Genomic DNA, 22,729 nt, shown 5'->3' with positions numbered 1-22,729 from the left:
CAGTCTTCTCACATAAACAACACAATCAATGAAAAATGATTTTTGGGTTTGTCAAGTCAGGCTGTGTTATGAATGTCAAAATATTGGCTTGAATTGTTCCAATGTTATTTATTGTTTTTGTCAATGTCAGTAATGCTGGTCAAATTAAACACGATATCCAGAAATGTAGGAGGAGATTTTAATGACATTAAAAATTTGGTGCTGGTAGGTTGGGGTAAATTTAGCAAGTCATATAATCCCAATAACAAAATAGTCACTCATATTTAATATTTGTTTTAATTGTCAGTAGAGTTAAATTCTATGCTGCTACTCTCTTTATTCACAAGCCATTTCTTAATGTTGCCATTCCTCCAATTGTATTCACATCATCTCTTCATCCCTGTAATTTGCCAGTGCCATTTCTTAATGCTCTCCAATTTTTCATGTGCCACCTTTTTTATTCTGCTGCTGCTACCAATTAGGGGTCATCAAACACCACATTCTCTAACCCTAACCCTTACTAATTCTCAGTAAATATGCTCATCCTGCAGATAATACAACATTCTCAAATCAGCCTATACCAATTCAGATTCAAGGGAGTCAGGGGTCTATCTGAGAAGGAATCGACCTGCTCACATTCACACAGGACAAATTTAGTATTGCCAAATACCTGACACCTTGGAAAAATTCAAGTAGACATGCACAGTTGAAAAAGATAGTGTCCGAGCGTATAAACATGAGGCAGCATAGGTAACCAACATGCTACATACTGTTTTTGTATTGTTAGATTTCTACAGTAATTTAATTATCAGCACTTACAATAATGTCGATACGTACATTATTTTCTGACCTGCTTGTTAATTTCATTTTTCTCTCTGTTTAGTTTCTGTTTCTGAATTTATTATAGGAATTTGGCTTATAATGCATTCTGGGTTAAAAAAGGCAAAATGATGTTCTAAAATTTAAAATCATATTAAAATATGGATAAAGACTACTATACAAAAATATAGGTGCATCAAAATCATTTTTATTTTGTTTTGAAATTCATCTGTGAAGGAAAAAGTCATTTTCAAACTAGATAAAATTAACTTAGACAAAAATCACTATATGTAAAACTGTATTTGTCTTTTGACAGCTTACCATAGAAAGACAGAGGCTACATGCTATGCAACTTCATCTGCAATTTGCTGAGCACAGACTTAGCGCCACAACAAATGTGAGTGAAAATTATTTGTAAAACGTTCCTGTACACTGGTAAAGAATTCAATAATGTAACTGTCTGCATTAACACTTCCCTCAACATCTCTTGCAAATTTACAAAACGTCTAGTGCTTGTAAAATTAGTATGTTTGAAAATATTACTTAGAAGTAATATAACTTTAACATGTTATAATTGTACATTGACAGAATATAACAGTAGTGGATCAAGGGAAAATATAATCCAATAAAAAGAAAATTTTACTTAAAGTATATTGTGATGCTTGTTTAATCACATAGAACATAGTGTGTGTGGGCCCCTTTACAAGCAGAAGTTTAATGTTCTAATATACTGGTAATTATAATCATTGAAGCTGGGAAAGGAATGACTGGATTATAATGGATAATAATAACCATACTCTTCACATATAAGGGTTTCATACTACAGCAATAGCAGTGATTTGCATCACAATGCAGTTTTCTTCCATATGCACACACATTAACTAATTCTGCCCAATGAGATCCTGGGACTTATGGGTTAAAAGGAAAAGTTAAGAACACAAATTGGCGGACATTACCAATTATAACCATCAGGATAAAAATAACATGCACTAGAATTTACAAAGTATAGAAATTACATACAGCAGAAATTAAAATATGGTTAGTATTATTTACATCAGTCTAATAAGACTAAGTTTTATTTTGCCTTAGTACACATGATCATTCTTTTTCAAAGATTTTTGACATTCTCAATAGCCAAAATTATTTTTAAATTGAAGTTATGTTCGATATAAGAGACTCTCTGCTTAATTCCCTTCCTGAAGAAACTTTGGGAGGCATCAGAGATGGATTTCTCAGCCCATGGCTTCACCTTCATTCTCTCCCAGACCCATCTTCATGAAGGCTCTCAGGAGGCTGCAGTAGAACTCAGTAAAATTGGACATGGCAGCTTGCCCAGTACTTCACTATTACCAGGTACATCGCTGTTTTATATAACCTGTGTTATCTGTTTTTAATGTCTGACATAGAACTACAGACTCTTAAGTTCACTTTCTCATATCACCATTTGTCATCTGTTTTTAAAATTCTGGAATAAGAGTTCTTTTTTTTGGATTAAATTTAAACCATACCGATTTGTTTGCTTCGTTAATCTTTGTTTGATTGTGTTGTGTTCAGTTGTAAAGATTTGTTCTCAAGTAAAAGGAATAAATTCATACATAAAACCACAAATTCTTAAGCAAAAACCATTTTAATGAACCCTGCAGCTGACTAGAAGTTTACCTCAGTGACTCTTTGAGTTAGAATGCAGTCATTTCTTCCTCTATGATTTATAAACGGAAACTATAGGAGATTGATATCAAGAAATCTGGTGTTAAATACTCTACTTCAATAATTCTGAAATGAGATGTGCATTTCTTTTAAACCCACTGAAACATTGTTTAAGTTGGTAAAATCAATTTTAGAACCAATATCAATTAATAACAAAGCAACCTATTTTAATGTAATGGCTATAATATTAATCATTGTCATAAACAGCGGCCTGAAACAATTCACTTTACTTTCCAAGCATATATTGCATAATGCAAGTGCACAGGACTACACATATGTATAATTAATGAAATGAATACCACAAAAATGGTATGGATAAGAAAAGAGCAAAAATATAGTAACACAAACTGAATATTCTAGAATTGTTAAAAAGTATATTCTTAAATGGTTTAAATACTAATCCTACCCTGCACCCAATGCTGCAGTAAGAAGTTTTGGACCCCACACATTTTCATATTCTTAGCACTTTTGTGCATCAGTAGAATTAATGAAAGATATTATTTTCATATGAACAACAGTGACACAGTGGTTACTTCTGCAGCCTTACAGGTCCAGAGTCTTGTATTCAAATCACACACCTAGTCCTTTTCTGTGCTGACTTGGTATAGTCTCTCCATGTCTGCTTGAGCTTTTCCTCCTTATCCCAAAGATATGCAAGTTAGGCTGAATGGTGATTCTAAATTGGCCTTGTGTGGGTATCTGAATGAATGAGCCATTTGATCAACTTACCCCGTGTCTAAGGTTGGCTCCTGTCTTGTGCCCAATACTACTACGATACACTTCAGCCCCTTAAACCCCCTGGATTGGATTAAACATGCTTCAGAATGCTGTCTTTTACTTTTCTATAAAATATAATACAAACAGAATTCATATTAGCTAAAATGAGTTTATAATTATGTGCAATTGTGTTTTAAATACAGAAATGGTGCCTGCTGACTACTACAAATACAGCAATATCAGACCTCCATACACATATGCATCACTCATTAGATGGGTGAGTATGTCTCTTTATTCTTGGCAGTCCATGAACTTCTGACACTGACTTGTTGGAAAGACTAACACTTACCGGTAGATAACATCCTCTTTGTTAGCAGAGCTTGCTGTTAAGCGGATACATATTTTAAAGAGTTAACTATTAGAGTCTGTGACATATTCAAATGGAAAGGTTTTCTTTAACACTGTCTAGTTTTGACTTCTTAAACATGGTTTTGCCTTCAAAGATGAACTAATAAGTTTGTTTGTGCACAGTATAATGGAAATATTGAACCACAAGTTGAAATTTGACTGTACTCTTAATTTTCTTCAAACATTTGTTTATGTCTGCATTAAACTTCAGATCTGAGTTGTTCCACACCAAAAATGCCAGAGGTCAATGATAGATAGATAGATAGATAGATAGATAGATAGATAGATAGATAGATAGATAGATAGATAGATAGATAGATAGATAGATAGATAGATACTTTATTAATCCCAAGGGGAAATTCACATACTCCAGCAGCAGCATACTAATAAAAAACAATATTAAATTAAAGACTGATAAAAATGCAGGTATAACAGACAATAACTTTGGATAATGTTAACATTTACCCCCCCGGGTGGAACTGAAGAGTCGCATAGTGTGATGGGAGGAACGATCTCATCAGTCTGTCGCTGAAGCTGCTCCTCTGTCTGGAGATGATCCTGTTCAGTGGATTCTCCATGATTGACAGGAGCCTGCTCAGTGCCCATCGCTCTGCCACAGATGTCAAACTGTCCAGCTCCATGCCTATAATAGAGCCTGCCTTCCTCACCAGTTTGTCCAGGCGTAAGGCTTCCCTCTTCTTTATGCTGCCTCCCCAGCACACCACCGCATAAAAGAGGGGGCTCGCCACAACCGCCTGATAGAACATCTGCAGCATCTTATTGCAGGTGTTGAAGGACGCCAGTCTTCTAAGGAAGTATAGTCGGCACTGTCCTCTCTTGCCCACAGCATCAGTATTGGCAGTCCAGTCCAATTTATCATCCAGCTGCACTCCCAGGTATTTATAGGTCTGCACCCTCTGCACAATGTAAAAATAAGCTGACACTATCCAACAAGCTGAACACGTTTTTTGAACACGCTTATGCTATTGTGAGACTGATACTGCTTTTCCATCAAGGACTTATGGTTTGTCAAAAGCAAAAGCAGAACTACTTGTTTTTCACGACTGCAAGCATGGTATTTGCTGTTGCCAGATACAGAAATTTCTGCCTTTCAGAGTGGCCAAGAGTACTTGATAATATTTTTTCCACAGTATTTTTACACTGACATTGATGGGCTGTTCACGACTCTAGGTTGTGAACACGATCGACAGCAATGTTATTTTTTTATTGATTTGGTCCTATTAATCCGGAAAGCTGTTACAGAATAGCAATGTCCAACTTTCAATATCCATAGGCCAACATGGGACTGTTGTTGAAACATATAAAATACAACAACTACATCTTTAACAACTGTGCTGATCTAAAAATGCGGCTCAAATATCCCAAGGACTGTTGTTTCATTTGTGAATGGGACAATCGTGCTAAAGAATCTCATTATATTAAGTAGAATTGGCGGCTCTGTAAGCACTATAGTTGGAAGCTTATGAAGTGGTGTAAGTTTGTGCTCAATAAAGAACGCTATACAAAAAAATAGCTAACAAGAAGAAAGGTCAGTGAAAGAAATGACATCCATAAAAAAAGAAAAGATGCCAATCAGATAAAAAGATCTATCAGCACAGAGATAACATAGAATCAAACAGAACTGCCATGAAAAGACATAAAATGGGTGACATTTTCTTCCGTGTATGTCCTAACATGCTACCTTTTAGCATTCCTGATGATATAGATGATGCTGGAAAAGAAGAATGCATGATTGACAAAGTATTAACTTATGGCAGCTTGATAAACAACATGTTGTTGTACAGAATTGTCCTACATAGCTTGGCTAGGTCCCTAGTAAGAATGTTTAAAGTGGAGACCCTGTTCCTATTGCCAATTTACTGATCTCTTCCCTTTTTTCACAGGCGATTCTGGAGTCTCCAGAAAAACAACTCACTCTCAACGAGATCTATCACTGGTTTATGAAGATGTTTGCATTCTTTCGCTATAATACTGCTACTTGGAAGGTAATGGTTTAGTTGTAACTGGAATACAAGCTGATTCACTGGAGGATTCAAATAATTCAGAAAATGTTTATGGAAAAAATAGATGTAATATGTAAATAACCTGCTGTGGATACACTTCCTTCAATATTTCCAGTCTTCTTTATGAAGAATTTACAAGCCATGTGGCATTAGTTTATGTTCAACATACTTGTAGCATAGTCTTTGGCAGTGATGGTCTCTTTACATGCAATTTTGCCCTAAACTGTATTTCATTACTAACCATGCTTCAATGGTTCATGATTGGAAGGGCCTAATTTTATTTTTATGACTGTTAAATATAAATTCCTCTTTAAAAAACATCTGTTAATGTTAGAATGGCTGATGTTTTTTAAAAGGAGTATGTATTTCACAGTAATAATCATTCATCTTTTTTTTTTTATGCATTTTTAACACAAATTTAAATCCACTTACAAATGGTGAAGTACAAGACACCAGCCCACTGCAAGGCACAAATGACTAAACAATAACTGCTATAATTTTTGAAAACTAGTATTACGGATTTTAATTCTTTCTTCGCCATATACAGTACAATTTGTTGTATTATAATTTTTCATTCCTCACATACCCCAACTTACTTTCCAGAGACACGCACAGAATTTTGGGGTCAGAGTGCAGGGTCAGCTACAGTTAGGTCCATAAATATTTGGACAGACAACTTTTTTCTAATTTTGGTTCTGTACATTACCACAATGAATTTTATTTAGAACAGCTCAGATACAGTTGAAGTGCAGACTTTGAGTTTTAATTCAGTGGGTTGAACAAAAAGATTTCATAAAAATGTGAGAGAACTAAAGCATTTTTTTAACACAATCCCTTTATTTCAGGGGCTCAAAAGTAATTGGTCAAATTAAATAACTGGAAATAAAATGTTCATTTCTAATACTTGGTTGAAAACCCTTTGCTGGCAATGACAGCCTGAAGTCTTCAACTCATGGACATCACCAGATGCTGGGTCTCCTCCTTTTTAATGCTCTGCCAGGCCTTTACTGCAGCGGTTTTCAGTTGCTGTTTGTTTGTGGGCCTTTCTGTCTGAAGTTTAGTCTTCAACAAGTGAAATGTAGGCTCAATTGGTTTAAGATCAGGTGACTGACTTGGCCTTTCAAGAATTTTCCACTTCTTTGCTTTAATAAACTCCTGGGTTGTTTTGGCTGTATGTTTTGAGTCATTGTCCATCTGTATCATGAAACGCCGCCCAATCAATTTGACTGCATTTAGCTGGATTTGACCAGACAGTATGTCTCTGAACACCTCAGAATTCATTCGGCTGCTTCTGTCCTGTGTCACATCATCAATAAACACTAGTGTCCCAGTGCCACTGGCAGCCATGCACGCCCAAGCTATCACACTGCCTCCATCGTGTTTTACAGATGATGTGGTATGCTTTGGATAATGAGCTATTCCACGCCTTTTCCATACTTTTTTCTTGCCATCATTCTGGTAGAGGTTGATCTTGGTTTCATCTGTCCAAAGAATGTTTTTCCAGAACTGTGCTGGAGAGTGTTGTTCACTTGGTTGGCTGTTGTGAAGGGGTTTTTCTTCACCATGGAAATGATTCTGCGATCATCCGCCACTGTTGTCTTCCGTGGACATCCAGGTCTTTTTGCGTTGCTGAGTTCACCAGTGCTTGCTTTCTTTCTCAGGATGTACCAAACTGTAGATTTTGCCACTTGTAATATTGTAGCAATTTCTCAGATGGGTTTTTTCTGTTTTTGCAGCTTAAGGATGGCTTCTTTCACCTGCATGGAGAGTTCCTTTGACCCCATGTTGTCTGTTCACAGCAAAATCTTCCACATTCAAGCACCACACCTCAAATCAACTCCAGGCCTTTTATCTGCTTAATTGATAATGACATAACGGTGGACTTGCCCACACCTGCCCATGAAATAGCCTTTGAGTCAATTGTCCAATTACTTTTGAGCCCCTGAAATGAAGGGATTGTGTTAAAAATGCTTTAGTTCCCTTACATTTTTATGAAATCTTTTTGTTCAACCCACTGAATTAAAGCTGAAAGTCTGCACTTGAACTGCATCTGAGTTGTTTCATTTAAAATCCATTGTGGTAATGTACAGAACCAAAATTAGAAAAAAGTTGTCTCTGTCCAAATATTTATGGACCTAACTGTATTTGTACAGCACCCCTGGAGCAATTGTAAGTTAAGGGACTTCCTTAAGGGCCCAGCAGAGCAGCATTGCTTCTGTCACTGCCAGGATTAAAACCAACAACTTACAAGCTACCAGTCCAGATCCCATAACAGCAAACTGATAGACTACCATTTTTGGCACCAATTATGGCATTCATTGTAACTAGTTTATTTATGAAGCGCTGACCCAGGACTTTTATTTTACTCTAAACATGCCTGATAAGTTTAGATAGATAGATAGATAGATAGATAGATAGATAGATAGATAGATAGATAGATAGATAGATAGATAGATAGATACTTTATTCATCCCAAGGGGAAATTCACAATTCACAAGTGTGTTTTCAGTTTCTGATTCTACAAATGAGTCTGTCCTCAATTAGATTATCACCAAAATTTCTGTACATTTCTGGCAAAAAAAAGCATCTTTCAATTTTTTTCTGCAAAGTTGTGAGCCCTACGGCAGCATTTCTCAACCTTTAAGTATTTGCGACCCGAGTTTTCATAACAGTTTTAATCGCGCCGCCCCTTAACATTTTTTTTGAATTGTAGATGCATATTTTATTATAGCTACTTAACTTTTATCGACATTTATCTAACTCTATATTTATTGTTCTAGTATCAGAATGTAGTTTAAGTTCATTTGTTTTGGTTTCAACAGATGTTTTTTTCATATTTTTGATTCTTGTTTTCTTTTTGTCACATCTTCGCGCCCCCCTAGGGGGGCCCGCCCCACAGGTTGAGAACCACTGCTCTACCGGCTATTACAGAAGCTGTGGTTCATGAATATCTGACCAATCCAAGATCTGATCCTTTAACATTCTGTGGCAGAATAGTTGTAGAGTTTCCACTCCACTTAGTAGAAGTGTTGGACAAGGGGTGTCAGACTCAGATTCTGGAGAGCCACAGTGGCTGCAGATTTTCATACCATCTACTTTCTTAATTAACAACAAGTTACTGGTGCCAATCTAATACAATTATTTAGCATTAATTATGATTGACTTGCTTAATTGTGCTTTTTTTTCTCTTGACTAACAGCCAAACAATAATGAGAAACAAAGTAAGCTGGTAAATGACAAAGTTAAGCTTCGCATCTCAAACAGTTCTTGGTGGCCACTATTTTCACTCCAACTTATTTCATGTTTAGCTGGCTGTGAAGCACTTGATTTTATTTCCATAGGTTGTTCACACTCTCATTCTGCCACACTAGTGAATTCCAAAAAACTTATTTTCTTTCTTTTCTGAAATAACCCTCAAAATACTTTGCGGGCCAGAGCAGATGTGTATTTCTCAGACCTTCATTTTTCTTTCTTTTCAATGTTTTACTGAGACAGATAGCCACAAGTGCAAAAGGGTCGGCATTAGTCTGGTCATCTGTTGGCTCTCTTTGCATCTCATTATTGTTTGGGCGCTTATTAAAGAAAACAAATACGGTATGTTTCAATACAATCAGTAATTAAGGAAAGTGGCTGGCACGAAAACATGGAGCCACTGTGGTCCTCCAGAAATGGTGTTGGACATCCTAGTGTTGAAGAAACTCATTGCTAATGTTACCAGAGCTAGTGGAATGAATGTTTTGCGGTCCTCTCTGTTTCCTATTGGCTACTAAAACCCAAAATAAGTTGCTTGTCTAGATATTGCTTAGCTTCCCTCCAACAAGACATAACTAGCAATTCAGTAAATTACAAAAAAAGTTCAGATTATAATTCAGATTTTAATGGGAGAGATGCTTATTAATATGCATTTGCCATATTGTTTCATTTGCAAAAAAAAAAATAAATAAATTAAAACGCTAAGCTACCAAACAAGGCTATCCAATGAGCAAAGTGTGTGGCTATAAGCCTACTTGGCCCGAATACTTAAAGTACCCATGTGCCACAGAATAGCGTTCATTAAACTATGATACAAATAATAATAATAATAATAGTAAAAAAAAAAAAAAAAATCATCAAAGGGGAAAAAGCCAAAACGGTTTTCATAAGAAGTGCTGCTTAAAGTAGGAAGTGATGCAGATTGATACAAACAGCTTCACAATGTGTCTACAGTATACTATGGCCACAAGGCTGAAAACCTGGAGATGCAGTCAACTCTTTGAATCTGGGAAATCGGGCGCAGTAAAAGTCCTAGTTCTGTGTAAAAATGGGGTTTTTATCCTCTGCCCTCTGGTACCGTTCGTTGATTTTTCCTATGGGAGTTTCTGTCCTGTTATTGAGGTTAAGTGAAATTCTGGCCATCTTTTTCAGTGGCCTTTCACGTATACAGTATCCATAACCAGCAGATTAACCAGCACCAGTTCAGTCAATCCTTGTGAACATTCTTGTACTGGGGTGGACTTCATGGGTTTCCAATTTACTTATTACCAATTTGCACTTCCAATGCCCTTGTGCAACAAGGAGACAACAGTCCCAGAAGCAACTGTAGCGCTCAGTCTCCCTTTTAATGATCTCCCATGTGCTCACAGGCTAGACAGCGCAAAAAGAGAAAGGAAGCAGGGATTATAGAGTATCGTTACAATTTATGTGACCAGACTTAAATTTAAAATAGAAGTATTTTGTGATAAATGTGCTACACTCTAAATACTAAGCTCCCTACACAAAAGGAATTACAGGGTGGTCCAGATCTAATTATGCAATTCTCATTACGCTATAACTTATTAAGTTTATTTCATAGAGAATTCACAAAAAATTGGAAGTCATTACATGGAAAATCAGTGAATTCATTCTATTTAAGTCCATTTTCATTTATTACAAGACATTTCGAACAATTCTTTTGTCTTGTATTGTTTTCCTGCATTGCATTAAAAGTTGCATAATTAGATCGGGACCACCCTATAGAATACTCCATCAACATTACTTATTTTTTGCTTACAAAAGAGCAAGTACGCCAAGAAACTGTTCATCAAGGAGTTCCTTGTCTCTTCGTGTAACATACAGAACCCCTTTAGCTCCCATCTGTCTCTTTTCTCTGTCCCTAGAATGCAGTGCGTCACAATCTCAGTCTCCACAAATGCTTTGTCAGGGTGGAAGGAGGCAAGGGTGCTGTGTGGACCGTGGATGAAGCCGAGTTTCAGAGGAGAAGGGGGCAGAAATTCAACAGGTAAGCACATCTCCTCACCATTCAGCAGTTTCAGGGTTGAGCAACAACTGCAAAAGTGAGTTCTGATTAAGGAATGTGAAAAATATCTAAAAGAAGTTTATGGCTGACTTTTGCACAAGAAATTACTTTAAGTAAATAAAGCTAGCTAAAAGTAAATATTCATTTAAGTAATCATACACATATCTGAAATGATGAAGTATATTGATTATTAGAATAACAACAACAATAAAGGCAAAATGAAAAACAATAATGACATAAAAATAATAGTAAATGAAAATAAGCAAAATTAACTACCCAAAAAAATGTACCAATTCAAAATTGTCTATCACCACAAAATAAGACACTAAAATAACATTTTAAATGTGGCTTAAAAGATGATAATAGTGATGCTGTCCTAATGAGAAAAAGGCTATTCAATGGGCATTAACTCTTTGAGGGCTGAATATTTTTTCCAAAAAACAATGGTTTCACTCAGAAATCAACATAAAATGTCTGCTGCTGCATGCTGTGGCTGTCAGTTTGCCAAGAATGTGCGGCTTGCTTGCTGCCAGGCTGTCTTTGCTTGGCTGGAACAGCAGCAGTGGTCACAGTCGCAGTACATTACAATCTGGTTTCTACCTCTTATCATTGTTAAGTGGCAGTCCTCCCTGGCAAACATTGTCAGTACCACAACTAGCTGGGGACCAATTAGCTGAAGCTGGAACCTCACATTCGTTTTTGATCACTGAGTCCGACAAGTCATAGTCCAGTTCAGAGATAATAGGCAACATGTCGTCCATGGAGTATTTTTGCTTTACGCATTCGCTTTGATCTCTCGCAAGATGTCAGTGCCATTTTTGCCACTGTGTGCGCCTTGCTACTCATGAAAGGGCAGGGAATCTTACTCAAACCAATGAATCTAATTTTCCTTCTAGCAATGAGCATCCAACTAAAACATAACGTTTGGTTTTGTCACAGTTTACAGTTGATTACCATCGTCAACTCCTCCTTCTGACAAAAATCGACATCAGCCCTGAAAGAGTTAAAGCAAAGTTTTGAAGACCAGATACCAATCTCCTTATTTTGCAGATTACAGGCTCAGAACATTTATTCCAGTACACCAGTAACATTTACATATAGTATATAAACCATGTTAGGATAACTGAAGGCACGGTGGCGCACTGGGTAGCACTGCTGCCTAGTAGTTAGGAGACCTGGGTTTGCTTCCCGGGTCCTCCCTGCATGTTCTCCCCGTGTCTGCGTGGGTTTCCTCCCACAGTCCAAAGACATGAAGGTTTGGTGGACTGGCGATCCTAAATTGTCCTTGGTGTGTGTGTGTAGGTGTGTGTGTCCTGCGGTCGGTTGGCACCCTGCCCGGGATTGGTTCCTGCCTTGTGCCCTGTGTTGGCTGGGATTGGCTCCAGCAGACCCCTGTGACCCTGTGTTTGGATTCAGCGGGTTGGAGGATGGATGGATAACTGAACAGGAATACAGGATTTAATAACTATAGTGAAAATGGAAAGTTTAACTCCTAGCTAACAAAAGAAATGGCATGTTGATAGTGGAGCAAATAGACTTGTGTGGCACGATGTGCTGAGAATTCTGCAGATGTACGCCACCTGGCTACTTCCTTGGAATTCTACAACTTCATATGTCACATAGCCAAAGAAAATGTATGAATGTATAACTGTAGCAAAATATTATAGGCTCATTATTATCACATGTACAGAGAACACTGAGCTGCTCTACTTGCATTGAATATTCTTTTCTTTCATTAATGCCTGGCTTCTAGAAATGTTGATCAGCCAGACTATGTCAACTCATTAAACATATCATGATAAAGTGCTAATGTGGCAGTAAATCAGTTTCATATATTAAGAATTCATTTTCATTTACTGACCATATTAAATGTGTATGTGCAACAAATATATTTTTTTCATAGAGCCTTTAGTAAGAATAACCTTCAGCTGTGGAGGCTGATCTGCAGAATGCATTTTATTCAATTAACCATTCGTTTTGCTTGAAATCTTACTGACCATCGAGAAATGCCAATTTAAAGCAGTTATTCAGAATGCAGCAATTGTTTTCAAGTAAAATAATACTTTTGATATTTCATAATTAAAGTTTTATTTATTTATTTAATTATTCAAGCTAAGAACCACCCATTCTCCTTTGATGCATTAGTGTTTGTGCTTACGTTTTCCATGCCTGCTGCCTTCTAATCACTGAGAGTTTCCAGCAGCAGTTCATCAGAGAATAACATCAAATAGTAAAAAATACTTTTCACAAAAGATGGATGTACAAAATTTTAATAAAATGCAACTGCATTGAAAATAATTTCAAGGTCCACTAAAATTTCTTTCATCAAGATGTTTCTTAAATAATTTTTCTATTCAGACCTTTTCAGGGTTCTTCTGGTAACATTTGTAAGGATCTAACATGCTGAGGATCTTTAATGAAGTTAGGAAGAAAACAAATTAGCTTTGAAACAATACCTTTTAGTCAATCCTGTTAACAAAATGCAGTCTCTGTTTTCCCTCCGTCTACGTGTATTTTGAGCGTCTTCAGGTCAGCGATGCTTTGCTCTGAACCAGTGGAGGTTTTTGTTGGCTATTCTTGCAATCCGATTGTTGCTTTTTAGTCAGTTCCTTGGATGAGCTACTACTGTACTCACCAAAAACCGAAAGCAGTTTTAACCAAACCCCAGTATGCATACGGTGTCACACGTCCAGGCCAATTCAGTCATCACTCTGAAGCAGATGGCATTTTAGTCTTGTCTGAGATGGTAAGTAGAAGTCATGGCATTTTCAGATGAAAATAAAACTGCACTCAGTTCATCATCATTGTCCAGTACTAATTAGCAATACTCCAAATATGTATTCTTACATGGATACAGTCCTGATAACAACTTAAAATGCACAAAGGTATGAAAAATAGCATCCAGTCCAGGACCAGTAGGAAATACCAAAAAAATGCAAGCAAAAGTAAGTCCTGCATTGTGTGCAGTTTAACTTTTGCCCAAGGTATGATTTAATACGGGTTACACTTTCTCTTTCTCTCACTCTGCCATTTTCTGGATTCATCCGGATTGATTAGTTGTCCACCTCAAATGAGGTACTGGAGCAGAAGTGTATACAGCTGCATGTATTTCCTGACACCAACCTCTTATAGTTGTCCTTTATGAGACCGGAGGGACACAAGATTACTGGCATAATAGGTCATACTTTGTAAACAAATAAAACATTTAAAACTAATGAAGCAAAACAACTATTTGTTGGTAAAATATATTATTGTATTTCCAGAGACCAGGATGTTCATTGGGTTGGTCCGTATGCTCACCTCTGCCCACAGGAGCCATGGAAAGTTGGTCAGCCCAACAGCAGCTGAAAAGAGTCAGCAGCAATGGATGACTTGTAACACCAAAAAGAAAGCCACCTCCTGTCAAAACTGTTATACCTGAACGAACCATGTCTGCACTGAGGAGCAGTTATGATTTTAGGGAATAAATTGTAGTGACTTTCTTGTGAAAAAAAAAAAAAGTATACGTTTGCTTGTATATAGAGTATATATGTGAGTGAAAATTCTGTTCATGTTTTGTGCAAGGAATTTTTACATTTGTGTAAGATGCATAGAGACTTGAACCATTTTTACAGCCAGTATCTGGTACTAAAATAAAGGACACACTGTCCATAGCAAATTGTTTCACAAACATATCTTAGCTGTGAAGCTAAGAGAACGCAGAATGAATTGTAATAAATGATCCAGTAGGCAACGTTTTTATCATGTGAAAGTCTGAACAGGTTTCCTTTTCCTTTTCATGCATTTGCTAGTGTGAAGTTGACAAAACACATCTTCCTGTCACTTGCACACACCGCATTTAAACAGCCAAGCCTGTGAGCATTACACACAGTATGCTCAGGGAAAGCGTGCCGCTCCTTCAAATTTAGTTTGGACTGCCAGTTATATCCCCGTGGTTGTGCTGCGCCTTTATTCCTTGTCCCATTTGAGGGTCTTGTTATAATGGATCAATCAACAGAGATTTTAGATATGACCTACCAACCAAACATTTACAAGCTAAAAAAAGTTCTGATTTTACATAAATGGACATAAAGAAAAAATATCTGTAAAACTCATGCTGAATGACATTGTTTGAGCTTCTGCTTCTATGACGATTTTATATGCTTATGTACATTTTGTTTAAGAGCTTAGACTTAATGTCTTCACAGAATAAGCATGTTTTGCTTTTGGCTCTGGCTCCCTACAGACATCTCTTATCATAACTTTAATAAATTCCATAGTCATTTTAAAGGAATTGGTGGGTAATATCTTTCAGTTTTAGTAGTACAGTGGTATCTCGGTATACGTCCTTAATCTGTTCCACATCCTTTGACTTTTACCACACAGGACGGATACCAAACAAGTTTTTCCCATAAGAAATAAAGGGAAAATAATTAATCCGTTCCCATCCTATTGTTATTGGCATATTATACATTGATCGGGTTGTTTAAATTATTTAAAAACTGCTTAATACTAAAATACATAAATGCAAAAGCAATTAGATGAAATAAAAGAAAATTTAACCTCACTTTACTTTATAATAACGTCTTTGTTTTTCACAATCATACATACCGTCATTTTCGGCATACGGTATGCAGCAGCCAAGTCCCGGGTACGCATGCCACCCTCATACTTTTCAACAATCAATTCAAATTTACACGAAAAAACACAAAATCACGTGAAAATTCACAGAGAGTTATAGCGCAGGTTGTTCACTGAATGCTTGCAACTGGCGTACTGACGCTCGTGGGCAGTGGTGGCTTTGTCTCGAGAGAGGTAAACAAGGGTAGCGAGCGGTGTTCTAGCACGTGAGTCGTATTCCAAACAAAGGTCGTATACCAAGTGAAATTTTTCGCGTCCAAACAGGACGTATACCAAGTTGGACTTATTCCAAAGCAGATGTATACCAAGGTACCACTGTATTTGCATTGTTACGTGTACAGGGTACAGAGAACTGTTGCATGGCTGCCTACATGAAGCACATCACCACAATCAAGAGGAGAAATGCATACCTGGAGTTAACACCATCGATAACTGGGTCTCCTGCATCCCTGGCAGCTGTGCTTATCGATTTCTGTGTTAAACCCTAACCCTGACAGATCAGGTTTTAATTATCTTGCCATTATTAGCATGGATGTCTTCCGTTTTCAACATTTCACAGGGCAGGGCACCATTCAGTCTCATTCTTATCCAGTTGATGGCTAGTCAAAATATTCTGGGGGTCCGTATGTGCCAGGACCTCATATATATATATATATCTGAATCTTCACATCATTAGAAAGGAGAGAGATAAATATCAAGTATCTGCGTGGGCTCAGTTCTCTGTTTGGCCAGTCTTCATAGAGAGTTTACACATTCTCCTCATGTCCATTTCATGGTTTTCTTTTGAAAGGAGTGCAGTTAAGGTTGATTAGGGACTGCAGATTTGCCTGTTGTGAGTGTATGCTTTAATGTAGCCTGTCATGGAAACTGGAGAAAACTCTCAGGTCATTGACAATATGCAAACTGTACACAGACTGAGCTGGGAATTGATGTGAGGTAGTAGTGCTTAAACAAACTCTGAATGCATTGATATGCTCACCCAACCACTTTCTGAACCCACTTATTCCAGTTGAGGATCACTTGAGATTTGGAAACTATCCTGGCCAGATGAATGGCAAGAACAAACCCTGAATGGGATGTTCTTCTAAGCACACTCATTCAAGCTAAGCCACTTAGAGAGCCACATTAGTGAACTAAAAGAATCAAAATTGAATATGAGCTTTTTAGTTATGAAATTGCTTTTGCAAATTGTTCATCAGTTACAGGTCTGCTGATGCACTGCATGCAAGTCACGTAACCTGCCTCTGCTACAAATTGTACATGTCAGCTTTGTAGGTATTGACTTAACTATGAAAGGTGCTATACAAAATAAAAATTGTTTATCAGTTGTAAATAAACTGTCTGGTTTGTTCAATGTAAAGTTACCCTTATATAATGTGAATAAGAGATTATCTTCTAGGATGTTTTGATTTTATATACATTATTAATTGTGACCTTTGGAGGTTAGAGCACAAGGTCAGCCATTGTATGGCACCCCGGAGCAATTTTCAGGTTAAGGGCTTTGGGATCACCATTAAAGAGCAAATTGTGCCGAGTCTGGAACAACTAAGCATTGCATATCTATGCTATGGTAGCTGTTTTGGGTCCTGTGCTGAATATCTGGCAACAACATGCTGGGATGCAGTGACTGGGTGCTTGTATTGGGTAGTACATTGTCATGGCACAAACCACTATACTGGGATGTACATATTTAAGGACAAATAGGACTTTTCTGGTTCAGAGAGAATCTCAACCCTGGAAATGGGCAACAAATCAGTAAGAGGTAAAGAAGAAAGCGATGATGCAATATTTTAGCCTTAGATTTGCCTTTTTGTTCCTAGTGACTGCTTGGTCACCTCCACAAATCTACATAATCGAACAGCACCCTCTTGTGGTTTCCTAACTTCATCACAAACTTTCCTGTTTATTAGTCACACAGTGCCATTTAGGGACAGACAGACAGAACAACCTCCTATTGCGCAAAAAAAAAAGAATAAAAACAAGACCCCAAGCCATAGTATCAGTAATGCATAGGGAAATATGCAAAATAACCTCTCTGCCTGCAGCATTTTTACAAACTCTCAAACATTTACAACAGTGTTTACATGTGACAATAGAATCCAGTTTTATACTATATAAAGAAATTAGAAAAAATAGGTGTACAGTGTCTCAAACATGTCAAAGTGAAAGGGAATTAGAAATTACTTAAGCACTTCTTTAAGGGGCTATGATGAAAGGCAAACAAACAAACAAATGCACCACCATACTACTAACACAATTAATATTTGTGCCGACTGTTCCTTGGTCAGAACCACTTGACAGACAGACAGACAGACAGACAGACAGATAGATAAATAGATAGAAGATACTTTATTAATCCCAAGGGGAAATTCACATACTCCAGCAGCAGCATAATGATAAAAAAACAATATTAATTTAAAGAGTGATAAAATGCAAAAACAAAAAACAGACAATAACTTTGGATAATGTTAACATTTACCCCCCTGGGTGGAATTGAAGAGTCGCATAGTGTGGGGGAGGAACGATCTCCTCAGTTTGTCAGTGGAGCAGGATGGTGACAGCAGTCTGTTGCTGAAGCTGCTCCTCTGTCCGGAGATGATCCTGTTCAGTGGATGCTGTAGTATTACCATACTACCCTCATAATTTATGTAATAATATAATAGAGCAATGGCTAAGTTATGTCCAGCCATCCATTTTCTTAACCTTCTTTTGTCCATCACAGGCTCACATGGTGCTGGAGCCTATTATCACTCCCAGTTTGTCCAGTTCAAAGTCTCAGGAAGCTAGTGTGTACTGTATATGGGGAACTCTTGAACTTAGTAACTGACAGTGAGGGGGTTTGGTGATCCCCTCAATAAAAATATATCTCACATACAATGCCAGTCAAAGTTTGGGGTCACCAGAAATGTTCATGTTTTTGATAGAAATTGATACCTTTTCTATCAAGACACCATTAAATTGATTTAAAAATATAGCCAAGGCATTACTAGTACAGTATATGTAATAACTAGGGCAGCACGGTGGCACAGTGGTAGCACTGCTGCCTCACAGTTAGGAGACCTGGGTTCGCTTCCCGGGTCCTCCCTGCGTGGAGTTTGCAAGTTCTCCCCGTGTCTGCGTGGGTTTCCATCCAAAGTCATGCAGGTTAGGTGCATTGGCGATTCTAAATTGTCTGTAGTGGGTGTGTGTGGGTGTTTGCCCTTCCCAGGGTTTGTTTCCTGCCTTGTGCCCTGTGTTGGCTGGGATTGGCTCCAGCAGACCCCCGTGACCCTGTAGTCAGGATATAGCGATTTGGATAATGGATGGATGTAATAACTAGTACTGCATGAAATTGCCAACTTTAATTTATTTTTCACATATGGCTACAAGGCCCCATTTTCAGCTGCCAGTGGCCTAATGGTAAACTCCCATAGCTAATCATTAATTGGTCATGTTTACATTCTAGCTGGTTATTAGAGAAACCCTAACCCTAATCCTAACCCTAATTTTTAATCCTATTCACTTGTGTTACAAGGTACTGGCCATTCCTAAAGTTCAGTTCTGGATTCAAAAAGGGCCAAACTGAAAAAGCTTTCTCAACTAATGTGTCAGCCCTGTTGTTTTTTTTTTTTATTTTATAGAATGGAGGTTATATTCCATGTGACAGAATTCCAATGAACAGCAAATTTAATGCAAAGGAGTCTGTTAGTGTCTTAAGGGAAGATGGCAAATTAGAACTAACCAGTAATAAAAGGGACCATTTTGTATTAAAAACATTAATATTTCTGGGTGACCCATAGACACAGAAAGAGCACACACAATCCATTTAAAGAGCATCTGAAACTGAAAGCAAGTTCTTGTAGGTGTGAGGGAGCCAGTGTTCTACTTTCTTCACTTTCATGACTTTAACGTGTTGAATGTGTTGATTTTAATTAATTCCCAGGTCATTTTTGTCTGCCCCTTGTTTTAGTACACTAGTGCAGTGTGGAGTGCTAAGGTGTAGAATTTATTTTCAACATGTTGCTTCTGCTTTGCACTCACAAAGGACCCTGCATGTGCATTGCACCCTTGGAACAGAACGACATGTCATCTGTGATGGAATTCTGGAGCCAAACATATTCAATGCTGGCTGCTGTAAAGACTAACCGATGTGAAGCTGATTGAAAGACAAAGCCAACAACTGCAGCTCTAGTGGAACAGAAGAACAGAGACATTTAGAAATTATGGCTAAACACAATAATAGTCTGAATATGTAATCATCACTAGAAATACAAAGCCAATCATTTTTAAGATCAGAACATTAAATAGTGATGTATTTGTCCAAGGACCCATTTATTTTTTAATCCACTGCAGAGTGGAACCAAGCCAATGATGTACAGTATAAGACACTGGCCCATCAGAGAGTACACTCACTTGTCTTCTGATAAATTATCATATCCTCTCTTTGGAAAGTGGGAGGAAAAAAGACACAAAGTTCAGCAAGAAGATGCAATCTCCACACTGATGACGATGGAGTCAAAAACCAAAACCAGCACTTTAGGGCGTTGAGGCAGCAACACTAATATATTGTAGTGCCTTGATTTAGCTGTGCACATTACTATCAACATGTGCTGCTTCAGGTTTTGTGGTAAGTACAGTTGAAGAGTTACACAGAGAGCCCACCTGGAAAGGCGAACAAGAATGGGTCACTAACCAATAGCTCTGATTATTGGAACTGTCCTATCAAATGATAATTTGCAAAAATTGTGAAAGAAGAAATAAATCATGGGAAATGAATATACAAAATATCACCAAGCTGACATTTTCACACACCGGCCCAAAAAAAGTTTACTTCACCAATTTTTATTTTTTTTTTTAAGCCTGCAGGTCTTGCCTTTAAAGTTGTTCATAGAGTAGTCAGAACAAGTGTCAAAAATGTTGTGTCAAAATCATAATGTCATTAGATTATCCATTACAAGTGTGACTCCAAAATTACCACATATAACAATATCAACAATCGTAATGCAGTTCGGCTCTAGTCTTGTGAAGTGTTTCAAAATTGTGTATGCTACTGAAAAGCAGACTATAAAATAATGAAAGTTACTTTACTGTCATGAAGAAATAGGCAATAAAATTAATTAAGCAGGATTTTGAGATTAAATTTAAAAAGCTATAAATCGCAGGAAACCAATGCACTAAACTATCAAAAAAACATCAACCAAAAATGAAAGTTCAAAAGTCTTTAGAAAGAACATTGAAAGGAGCTCTTTTTGGAACACTGACTAGCACCCAGAAAGATCTGTTATAAATCTGAAATGTTAGATGCCAGGAAGAGCACATCACTATCTTAAAAAGTCTCAGGAGGCTGACACCACAACACACATCTTTCTGGTCTGCAGTCATAGCAATGGAGTAGAGTTTCCGCGCATCAAATGTTCATTAAACTTGAAAGAATTGGAAAATGGTGGCTGGTGTGACAAACAAAACGACAGCAAAATATACAATTAAAAAAATTAAAGAAAACAATAGAGAACTGGTACTGAAAAGCTCAAAATATAAATAACGATTGCCAGGGAATGGGGGACACAATTTTTGAAAACACATTGGGTTTGACTGATAAATATACAGTTGTGCTTGAAAGTTTGTGAACCCTTTAGAATTTTCTATATTTATGCATAAATATCACCTAAAACATCATCAGATTTTCACTCAAGTCCTAAAAGTAGAGAGAAACCAGTTAAACAAACAAGACAAAAATATTATACTTGGTCATTTATTTATTGAGGAAAATGATCAAATATTACATATTTGTGAGTGGTAAAAGTATGTGAACCTCTAGGATTAGCAGTTAGTTTGAAGGTGAAATTAGAGTCAGGTGTTTTCAATCAATGGGATGACAATCAGGTGTGAGTGGGCACCCTGTGTTATTTAAAGAACAGGGATCTATCAGGGTCTGCTCTTCACAACACATGTTTGTGGAAGTGTATCATGGCACGAACAAAGGAGATTTCTGAGGACCTCAGAAAAAGAGTTGCTGATGCTCATCAGACTGGAAAAGGTTACAAAACCATCTCTAAAGTGTTTGGACTCCACCAATCCACAGTCAGACAGATTGTGTACAAATGGAGGAAATTCAAGACCATTGTTACCCTCCCCAGGAGTGGTCGACCAACAAAGATCACTCCAAGAGCCAGGCATGTAATAGTCGGGGAGGTCATAAAGGACCTCAGGGTAACTTCTAAGCAACTGAAGGCCTCTCTTACATTGGCTAATGTTCATGTTCATGAGTCCACCATCAGGAGAACACTGAACAACAATGGTGTGCATGGCAGAGTTGCTAGGAGAAAGCCTCTGCTCTCCAAAAAAAAAGAAAACAAAAAAAAAAACAACAACATTGCTGCTCGTCTGCAGTTTGCTAAAGATCACGTGGACAAACCAGAAGGCAATTGGAAGAATGTTTTGTGGACGGACCAAAATAGAACTTTTTGGTTCAAATGAAAAATGTTATGTTTGGAGAAAGGAAAACACTGCATTCCAGAATAAGAACCTTATCCCATCTGTGAAACATGGTGGTCTTAGTATCATGGTTTGGGCCTGTTTTGCTGCATCTGGGCCAGGACGGCTTGCCTTCATTGATGGAGCAATGACTTCTGAATTATATCAGAGAATTCTAAAGGAAAATGTCAGGACATCTGTCCATGAACTGAATCTCATGAGAAGGTGGGTCATGCAGCAAGACAACGACTCTAAGCACACAAGTCGTTCTACCAAAGAATGGTTAAAGAAGAATAAAGTTAATGTTTTGGAATGGCCAAGTCAAAGTCCTGACCTTAATCCAATCGAAATGTTTTGGAAGGACCTGAAGTGAGCAGTTAATGTGAGGAAATCCAACAACATCCCAGAGTTGAAGCTGTTCCATACAGAGGAATGGGCTAAAATGCCTTCAAGCCAGTGTGCAGGAATGATCAAAAGTTACCGGAAACATTTAGTTGCAGTTATTGCTGCAATGGGGGGTCACACCAGATACTGAAAGCAAAGGTTCACATACTTTTGCCACTCACAAATATATAATATTCAATCATTTTCCTCAATAGATAAATGACCAAGTATAATATTTTTGTCTCGTTTGTTTAACTGGTTTCTCTAAATCTACTTTTAGGACTTGAGTGAAAATCTGATGATGTTTTAGGTCATATTTATGCAGAAATATAGAAAATTCTAA

The 22,729-nt window shown here is 37.4% G+C and overlaps 1 protein-coding gene across 2 annotated transcripts in view; it reads left to right on the top strand.

Annotated features, from left to right (window-relative positions):
* LOC120543017 (forkhead box protein P2-like) overlaps nucleotides 1–14,300 on the top strand; it is a 144,194-nt gene extending 129,894 nt beyond the window's left edge. For both annotated transcript variants that reach the window (XM_039775833.1, XM_039775832.1), the window contains 6 exons: nucleotides 1,115–1,195; nucleotides 2,001–2,151; nucleotides 3,426–3,499; nucleotides 5,535–5,636; nucleotides 10,790–10,911; nucleotides 14,193–14,300. In XM_039775833.1, coding sequence (XP_039631767.1) covers nucleotides 1,115–1,195; nucleotides 2,001–2,151; nucleotides 3,426–3,499; nucleotides 5,535–5,636; nucleotides 10,790–10,911; nucleotides 14,193–14,277 — 615 coding nt within the window. In that variant the 3' untranslated portion in view covers nucleotides 14,278–14,300. The remainder of the gene's footprint in view (nucleotides 1–1,114; nucleotides 1,196–2,000; nucleotides 2,152–3,425; nucleotides 3,500–5,534; nucleotides 5,637–10,789; nucleotides 10,912–14,192) is intronic.
* The last annotated feature ends 8,429 nt before the right edge of the window (nucleotides 14,301–22,729 follow it).

The sequence above is a fragment of the Polypterus senegalus genome, chromosome 13 (assembly GCF_016835505.1).
Source record: "Polypterus senegalus isolate Bchr_013 chromosome 13, ASM1683550v1, whole genome shotgun sequence".
Classification (NCBI taxonomy): Eukaryota; Metazoa; Chordata; class Cladistia; order Polypteriformes; family Polypteridae; genus Polypterus; species Polypterus senegalus.
Note: the sequence above shows the minus strand (reverse complement) of the source record. Positions and strands in the feature narration are given on the sequence as shown.